General features: G+C 44.7%; 1 protein-coding gene across 1 annotated transcript; it reads right to left on the bottom strand.

Moving 5' to 3' along the window:
* Positions 1–2,768: 2,768 nt before the first annotated feature.
* On the bottom strand, positions 2,769–7,359 carry LOC103631112 (enolase 1-like). Its single transcript, XM_008652108.1, has 17 exons — positions 7,327–7,359; positions 6,582–6,711; positions 5,963–6,033; positions 5,571–5,618; positions 5,365–5,406; positions 5,191–5,271; positions 5,005–5,106; positions 4,849–4,930; positions 4,686–4,756; positions 4,289–4,351; positions 4,128–4,208; positions 3,800–3,994; positions 3,655–3,705; positions 3,463–3,551; positions 3,316–3,367; positions 3,174–3,230; positions 2,769–3,039 (listed from the first exon to the last, which is right to left on the bottom strand). The coding sequence occupies exons 1-17, from the start codon at positions 7,357–7,359 to the stop codon at positions 2,905–2,907; spliced, it is 1,383 nt and encodes a 460-aa protein (XP_008650330.1). The 3' UTR covers positions 2,769–2,904.
* Positions 7,360–9,968: the final 2,609 nt, after the last annotated feature.

Raw genomic sequence — 9,968 nt, forward strand, 5'->3', positions numbered from 1 at the left:
TACTTGTCTAAGTATTGGAAACAGGAAGAAAAAGAAAAAGAAAAAGGTGGCTGTGTACAGCCAAGGGGCTGTTTCGGTCTGGGGCACCGGACTGTCCGGTGGTGCACCGGACAGTGTCCGGTGCGCCAGGCTGCCTCGGTCGAAGTGGCCACTCTCGGGAATTCGCCGACGGCGTACGGTTAAAATTCATCGGACTGTCCGGTGTGCACCGGACTGTCCGGTGAGCCAACGGTCGGCTAGGGCCAACGGTCGGCCGCGGATTCTGCGCGCGACACGTGGCCAAGCCAACGGTCGGAAGGGGGCACCGGACTGTCCGGTGTGCACCGGACATGTCCGGTGCGCCAACGGCTCCCAGATCAGCAACGGTCGACTGCGCCGGTTAAGGAAGGAAATCGGGCACCGGATAGTGTCCGGTGTGCACCGGACTGTCCGGTGCGCCCGACGACAGAAGGCAAGATCAGCCTTCCAGATTTGCTCTCAACGGCTCCTAGCTGCCTTGGGGCTATAAAAGGGACCCCTAGGCGCATGGAGGAGAACACCAAGCAACCTAAGAGCATTCTTGATCATCCACACTCATTCTTTGCGCATTCGTTTGTCATTCTAAGTGATTCGAGCTCCGTTCTAGTGAGAACTTTGAGATAGTCTTTTGAGCTCGATTCTTGGCCGTGTGTGTGCGCATTTTGCTGTGGATTTGTGTGTGTTGCTTCCCTCTCTTACTCCGTATTTCTTGTTGAATCTCAAGTGTAAGGGCGAGAGACTCCAAGTTGTGGAGATTCCTCGCAAACGGGAAATTGAAAGGAAAAGCATAACACTGTGGTATTCAAGTTGATCATTGGATCACTTGAGAGGAGTTGAGTGCAACTCTCGTCCGTTGGGACGCCACAACGTGGAGTAGGCAAGTTTTGTACTTGGCCGAACCACGGGATAAATCACTGTGTCTGCTCTGTGTTGAACTCCGTGTGATTATCCTATTGTGCAAGATCTTCTCTCTAGCCACTTGGCATTAACTGTGCTAACACTTAATCATAGTTTTGTGGCTTAAGTTTTGAAGTTTACAGGATCACCTATTCACCCCCCCTCTAGGTGCTCTCAAAGTGCCATATGCGTAATAGTAGGTGTATGCAACATATTTGAACACTCAAACCTACATACTCAACCTTTTTCACTGTTTTGCTCCTTTTGGCTTGTTTGAGGTCGATGTTGGACTCCAAAACTCTAAGTCTTTATGACTTGATCTAGATTGCCATCTATGAGCTCCAACACCCTGCATAGGTCACATAGAACATATCCAAACACAGGAACAACCCAAACCTAGGGGCATAAGAAACTTAGTTCTTTTGGGGTTGCTTCCATGTTCTAGCTTTGACACTACTCCTCCTTCTAGTGTTGTATGTGTAGTACAATCCAGATGGTAAAGAGGAAATTTTTTTAAGTGATTGTTTGCCATATCCAGAATCTTTAGTAATGAGGAACTCTTCATTATTTTCATTGAGTTTCAATGTAGAAACCAATATTCTGAATATCTCTATAACTTAACAAGGTATGTGTTGAATCGGGGATACAATAGTGCATCCTCAATTGTGATTTGAGTACCCATAGGAAGGGTGATAGTGGCACGACTAGAACCAACTATCATCGCATCGCGTCCAGCGATTGTCAAAACGTTTCCTTGTCTATTTGTGAGAGTTTAGAAATATTTTGTTTTCATAAGTATAGAGTTAGTAGTACAACTATCTACTAGGCACAATTCCTCCTCCATCGGACCGACTCCCGTAGAAATCGTGATGGATCAAGGCCTTCGTGCTTCTTGCGTTCCTTGTCTTGTGCTCTGTCGGTTAGAGTCTAAGGGTCTGATAACGTGTTAGAACTGAAAGTAAAGGTGAAAATAGAGAAATGAAAGAAGTGTTACGTTGTATTGATCTATATACATATTTATACAATGGAAATGGGTGCAGTGAATAGATGTCTAATCCTAAAGACAACTGTATGTCAAAGGACACACCCTTTAGATACATGTAACTGCATAATCTATGTCTTGATGTTGTGATGGATACGATCATCTTCTTTGGTGAATAGATGTCTCTTTGAAGAGACAACTTTTCACAACACAATTAACAAGATTTAGCTGCTACTCCAATCCTCTACATCTCATATCCATTCTCTATATCATTTTTTACGGTCCTCTTTTTTTTTAAAAAAAACTCTTCTCAATATCTCGTTTGTCACGTCCTCGGTATCTTATCTTTTATGCATATTAAATTTTAATTTTCTATACGCAGTATTTATCATACTCTCAAATATTATATAGTTTATATAATCTATTATTTAAAATATTAAAATAGATAGAGATGGGAAAGAGAATCTCTATATACATAGGATGCTGCTAGATAGGATAGGGAAAAGAATCTCCCCTAGGAGCCTGTACATGCTTTTGTAGGCATATCACACCGTTTACATGAAGTCGTGTTGGCTCAAGCTACGGCGAGGGGTTCTCATGCTAAATACGAGAATGACTTCACAAAGCAAAACTGTAAATGAAACATGAATGTCTCTCGTACATATAAGATTTAAGGAGCCGATTATGATCGAGCTCTATTTCTATTTATTTTTAACTAAAATTTATTTAGAGTCTTAATATTTTGTGAAGAAACATTTGGATCCCCTACTCATATATGGCAAAGACCAGCAACATTTTCCCGTTCCATCAAAATCATTTTGGGCAACGATATTACCACGAGTGCGGACCACCACTCGTCAGTCGTCACTCCTCAGAATAAAAAAAGGTTTTATTTCTTTCTTTTTTTCCACGAGAAAAAAAAACCCACTAGTGTAGCTATTCGGCAAACAAGGCCAAACTTCTATTACTGTGATCGTACAGGCATTCTATCAAAAAGCAGCAGCGAACTAGTGGGGAAACATCCTCATCTTCTTTCTCCAGGCTCTAGGCACACGTGGTTCAGTAGGGCTCCACTGGTGCTCTGAACTTCGCTCCGGCGTGGACTGCGGCAACACCGAGCTCTTCCTCGATCCTAAGCGCAGCTGCAACGGCGAGTGTTTGGTTCAGGCTCGAGAACCGATAGCATAACCAAGTTTGTTCGTTTCACCATTAATCCATATGGCCCTGTATAGATTGGGTGGTATCGAGTCGGTTTAAATCCAAATGGCGCGCTTACCTGGTTGTATTTGGCCAGGCGCTCAGACCGGCAGGGAGCTCCTGTCTTGATTTGGCCCTGAAACCAAGTCATGGAAACCAGGTCAATACCCCCAAGACGTTCAATTCGACAGTATATGTTTGTGCGCCAGCTGACAGCGTACCGTAGCCAGGCCAACTGAGAGGTCAGAAATGAAGGTGTCCTCTGTCTCGCCACTGAACAGATAGAGAGAAGATAGAACCAATTAGCAAAACAGATCAAACAGGAACGTCAAGTTTTCAAAAGCGAACAAAAGAACTACAATGGCTACCTCCTGTGGCTTGCCATCACTCCCCATCCAGCACGCTTGGACATTCTGACAGCCTCGATACTCTCGGTCACAGAGCCGATTTGGTTCACCTGCAACCGTGTAGGCAATGGAGTTAGTCAGCAGCCACTTTCAATACAGGTAACCGTCACCCAGGCGAAAAAGATTAGCGATATGAAATAGCAATGATTCTACCTTCAAGAGAAGAGCGTTGCAGGTCTTCTCATTGATGGCCTTGGCGACCCTCTGTACAGCACACAGGTCAAGCAGTTAATCTTTAAAACTGCATGTTGGGCATAGGACTAGAGGGGGAAATCAGTTTAACTAAAATGCTACTCACTGTGGGATTAGTAACGAGAAGATCGTCTCCTACAATCTGCACTTGCTGTCCAATCTCACCAGTGAGTTTGGCGTAAGTGGTCCAGTCATCCTGATCAAATGGGTCTTCGATCGACACAATAGGGTACTCAGAAACGAAGGACTTGTACAGATCTTTCAGGCTGTCACCTGATATTTTGTTCGAACCATCGTTGTTCTGGCCAAGGAAGTGAGTACACGTTAATATAAAAAAGATCATATTTTATCAGCCCCATAGAATAACATAAGGAATAGCTATAGCTATAGGTGAATAAAACTATAAACACATAATAAGATGTTGCAATTCTTACCTCCTCCTTGAAATTAAGATCATAAGTCTTGTCCTTCTCACTGAAGAATTCAGAAGCAGCAACATCCATTCCAATGAACACCTGCCACACAGGTAAGTCGAATCACCTATGCACACAAAGGTTTGTCTGTCTGTGAGCCAAGTAGTTAAGAGAGGATGTACCTTCCCAGTGTAGCCAGCCTTTTCTATAGCCGCCTTCAGTAGTTCAAGGCCTTTTTTGTTTTCCTGCATATATTGGTTGACATAGTTTAATTTTGTAGGTATGATACAGTCAACACAGAAACAGAAACAGAGTGTTCCTATAGTGAGAGAACCATAGAGCAATAATTAGTCTACTGCTGTTTCCTATGGATAAAAACTAATAATTAGTCTACTACTGTTTTCTTTGGATAAAGACTAAGTTGCCAAATTTTGAATTATGGCCTGATCATCTTAAATACGCTAGATAGCTTGACCCCACTCACATGGGAGCTTCCAGCACTGGGTCTGCCCTTTGTATGTATATAAGAATCGTTGTCCTCCTCTATGACAGCTGCAGGGAAAAACATATGGACATTACCTGAATGTTAGGTGCAAAACCACCTTCATCCCCAACATTTGTAGCATCTTGACCATACTTCTTCAGTTCTTCTTGATTATGCTCTGCATACAGAAACATTAGCGTTCCAGCTGCATATTCCTAGGGTCCACACTTAAGATACATCAACAGATTCATTAGTTGCTAACCTTCAGATGGTGGTACACCTCAACTCCCATCTTCATGGCCTCCTTGAATGAGGCACCAGTTGGGAGGATCATGAACTCCTGTACAGCAGTTAAATGATCAGAGTATAGTCAAAGCGTGCACTCAAAAAATCATATTTCTCAAGCAATGTTACCTGCATGGCAAGCTTGTTTCCAGCATGTGATCCTCCATTAATCACATTAAAGGCAGGTACAGGGAGCACCAGAGTTTTGTTTCCAGCAAGATTTGCAATGTGCTGAAAAATAAGTAAACTTTCAGTACGCTCTCTAAATTGTGCATACAACACAATAATAAATCATAGCGGTAATGCTTGAAAGACCTGGTAAAGAGGAATCTTCTGCACCATAGCTCCAGCTTTGCACACAGCAAGTGAGACCGCAAGAATGGCATTTGCTCCAAGCTTTATAGATTGAACACGACATCAAAGGTAATCAATACAAACAGTGCAAAGTGGAAGTCAAGTGTAGGAACATAAGTATCAACTCCATGATACCTTCTGTTTGCACCAGCCCCATTCGTTGGAGGTTCCATCAAGCTGTTGAACCATGAAGATAGCTATCATGAGTTTTAGGTATTACATCAAAGAAATCATGTAACTTCAGAATTGATATATATATAACACCAAAGAAACCATATGACTTTAGAATTGAGATATATCATATCAATGAAATCATGTAACTTTAGAATTGAGATACATACCTTTCCAACAATTGCTGGTCCAATAATGCTATTTACATTGTTCACAGCCTAGCAAAAGACAATACGACTTATTAGTCCAATGTGAAAAGAGAAAATAACCCATCAAAAACAGAATGGTTGCAACCACTAAAACAGATTAGCTGTGGATTTAAAATTTAAGCAAAAAAACTACACCACTTAGTTAACTGAAGTTTAGGGCATAACCTTCAAATAGGTTCTCAAATAAATTTTATCGCAAATAACAAGTGGAGGATACAAATGTTGGTTTCTATTATATAAAGTTAACCACAACAACTGGATGCAAGAATGACTATGGTGCATGCAAGTGCATGGCAAATAAAACTAGTATAATACATTCAGATTGAAATAGAAACATTGGCTGGTTAACTAACCTTAAGAACACCCTTGCCAAGATAATCAGATCCTCCATCCCTCAACTCCAAGGCCTCATATATCACATCATCTGAAAAATATTCTATTTAGTAGTGGGGCAGCATAATAGAAGTTCAAAAGTCAAGGCTGTCTTCTGCTTCATTAAGAGATCCACACGCTGGTGATGGTTCTGCTGGCATGTTTCTAAACACCCTTAGGCTCTGCTTGATTCTAGACACCCCGAGCATAGAGATTTCAGAGAAGCACTTCAATTGGCGCAGTAAAAAAGACAGCAGGTTCCAAACAGTCGCCGGTCAGGGAGGCGACGCATCAAACAAATCTAGCAAAAAAAAAAAAAAGGAACAATTGGATCTATACCATTAAAAGATCCAAACTTTAGATATATACCATGGACCCCACATGTCATTGACTCATGTGGACCCACATGTAAGTGAGATAGTAATGGTATGGATCCAAAGTGGTGATCTTTTAATGGTATGATCCAAATTTCCCAAAAAAAAAAAAAAGGCACACGCGCAGTCCTAGAAAATTCAACTTCCACAACGAACGTATCCCTCGACACTCCAAGATCAAGCAAACCAAGCAGTGGTTCAGGAACAGAGCACTCAAAAAACGTACCGGTGGATGCGCCGCTGCGCGCTGGGCACGGCCCCCCTCGCGAAGCTGCCGTCGCTGAGGCCCACGTCCACCTGCGCCGGAGGCTATTTGTTGAAGATGCAGCGGAGGGATGGTGTGACTGGGGCCCCACCTAGCGTCGTCATTGTTCGGTTGGCCCGGTTTGGGAAGGCTTTATTTAAAAATCCTTATTTTGCTGTTAAAAAGTTATAAAGAAATATATCCTATGTAATTACTCGTTTGATTGCACATTTACATCAATATGATAAATTTTTTTGCATAGTATATGCTCTCATAAAAATAAGCAACGATTCTAATATTATTCAGGTATATGTTTAATTTAAACCTTAAACCCTAAACGACTCAATATGTTTTGGAATCAAACTTTATATCAACCATCACTAAACCGCGAGTTGTTCTAACTCATATATATAATCATGGATTACAAGTTTGGGTCATACACGAGGCACAAATGGCATGTTTGGTTCGGTCTTCAACGCCTACGATGGAAATGCCTCGCAGGCATGTGCTTGGGAGGCTGCAATCCAAACGTGCCCAAAGTACGAATGTGTGAATCAGAGAAATTTCTATCGTTGGATAGTTAGAAGAAGGTGAAAAAAGAGATAAAATTTTAGCTCTTTAATATCATTATTATCATAGGTATATGATAGGTACATATAAATATGGATTTAGGGATGAAGATCACATGTTAGGTAGGCATGGGAAAAGGAGAAGGGCCAAGTGGCACTTTTGCATCGCCGCCTTGTCCACCATATGGCATTCCGTCTGGTCTAGTCCAATCAAACGACGAAAGTGTTACAATAGTTGTGATCAGTCCCCTTCATGGGATGCGATAGTTTCTCCCAAGGGATACATCCATTGGGGAGGCACTGGTTCGCTTGTATATAAGCACTGTCTTCCCTGCAATAAAGAAGATGTCTGTCATTCTCTCTATTCTCTGCGTCTCATTTTCACTACGCTTCAACAGAAAGAAAACTTCTCGTCTAGAAAAAAGCTGATGCACTTGGCACCGTATACATAGGTGACGTGACGAAAAGAAAATGGTTAGACTGTCTTTAAACGTATTAGTCGGTTACCCGTGCATTGCGACGGTTCACAACAATATCCACGTAAATTATCCACAAAAAGTTTTTAAGATTTTTTATTGATTTTCTCCGCTCTTCGTATAATATTTTATGAACGCACGAGTACCATAGACAGCAAATCAGAGATCCTATCCCTCGTTTCCCCCACTTCCAAGATTTCGTAGAGCAAGAGGGGAAGGGAAGAGACGGACATACCTGTTTGTTGCCGAAGAAGGACACGACGAAGACCTAGACATCTGGAGGCGACATAGTATACATATGTATAATTTATATTCAATATTATAAACACCTGAGCATGATGTTCTACAGGTTAGACAACTTTATTTAGTGTCTCTCACCCTTCTTCCATCAGGGTGTGGGTTCAGACCCCAACTCCTCCACCGCTTTTTAACATAACTCACCTTCTGTACCGCTTTTTAATATTTTACGCTGAGTTGATTTAGAAGGAATGTAGGGACTTTTTTGTAAAAAGATGATCGTTGAAACTGGTGCTTTAAGTATAGTACAGAAATATATATAAAAAACACTAGAAATGGCCAGCTAATCGCCTTTTGGTTTAGCTTTTTCTGAAGAGCTTTTCTAAGAATTTAGCTCCGGGAAGAATTTGGGTGTAGAGAGAAGTTGAGTACCGTGGAGATTACGTGCGGAATAAAATAAAAGAGCTAATAGGGTTTAGGATGTAGAAAGTGATGGTTTCCTACTATCACAACAACTCGGCCACATTGATTTTGGACGGTTTTGGCTAAAGTGATTCTTATAGAAGTGGGCTGAAAAACTGAATGTTTGACACTATACATCATCTTCTGATGGGCAAAAAAGTTGAAACAAATGGGGGTCTAACATTGTCGGGGACCATAATTAGGGGTACCCCCAACACTTCTAAACTCGGCTGGTAATCACCATCATCACAAGCTGCAGGGCCTGATGGCCGCAATTCAGGTCAAGGCTCCGTCCACTCAAGGGACACGATCTCGCCTCGCCCGAGCCCAGCCTCGGGCAGGAACAGTAGACCTAGGTGGATTCACGCCTCACCCGAGGGCCTCCTCAAGCAACGGGCGCTCCCTCGACTCGCCCGAGGCCCAGCTCGGGCAGGCTTCGCAGTGAAGCAACCTTGGCCAGATCGCCTCGCCAACCGACCGTATCGCAGAAGCATTCAATGCAAGGATCGGCTGACACCTTATCTTGACGCACGTTCCTCAGTCGGCAGGGCCGAAGTGACCACAGTCACTTCGCCCCTCCACTGACTGACCGGACAGGAAAACAGCGCCGCCTGCCCCGCTTCGACTGCTGTGCAACCCGCCAGGGTGAGGCTGACAGCAGTCGAGTCCAGCCTCAGGCGCCACAGGAAGCTCCGCCTCGCCCGACCCCAGGGCTCGGCCCTCGCCTCGGCCTCGGAAGATGGACTCCGCCTCGCCCGACCCTAGGGCTCGGCCCCCGCCTCGGCCTCGGAAGGTGGTCTCCGCCTTGCCCGACCCCAGGGCTCGGCCTCAACCTCGACCTCGGAAGGTGGTCTCCGCCTCGCCCGACCCCAGGGCTCGACCTCGACCTCGGGAGGAGTCTCTGCCTCGCTCGACCTTAGGCTCGGACCGACCACGCCGCAGGGGGTGCATCATTACCCTACCCCTAGCTAGCTCAGGCTACAGGGGAACAAGACCGGCGTCCCATCCAGGCTCGCCTCGGTGACAAGTAATGATGGCTCCCCGCGTGCGCCCATGACGACGGCGGCTCTCAGCCCCTTACGGAAGCAAGGAGACGTCAGCAAGGTCCTGACAGCCCCGACAACTGTGCTTCTACAGGGCTCAAGCGCTCCTCCGACGGCCACGACATCGCATGCACAGGGCTCTAGCACCTTTCCGACAGCCACGTTGGCATGTACATAGGGCTCTGGCTCCTCTCTGCCGGACACGTTAGCATATTGCTACACCCCCCATTGTACACCTGGACCCTCTCCTTACATCTATAAAAGGAAAGTCCAGGGCCCTCGTACGGGAGTGTGGCCGCGCGGGACTCTCTCTCTCTCCCTCGCAAACGCTTGTAACCCCCTACTGCAAGCGCATCCACTCTGGCGCAGGACAACACGAAGCCACAGTTTTCCCCTCTTTGTGTTCCGTCTCGCGCCAACCCATCTGGGCTAGAGCACGCAACGACAATTTACTCGTCGGTCCAGGGACCCCCCGGGGTCGAAACGCCGACAGTTGGCGCGCCAGGTAGGGGACTGCTACGTGTTGACTAACAACTTCCCGTCAAGTTCCAGATGGGTAGTCTCCAACAACCTCTTCAACCC

This window comes from Zea mays, chromosome 6 (genome assembly GCF_902167145.1).
Source record: "Zea mays cultivar B73 chromosome 6, Zm-B73-REFERENCE-NAM-5.0, whole genome shotgun sequence".
NCBI classification, from domain to species: domain Eukaryota; kingdom Viridiplantae; phylum Streptophyta; class Magnoliopsida; order Poales; family Poaceae; genus Zea; species Zea mays.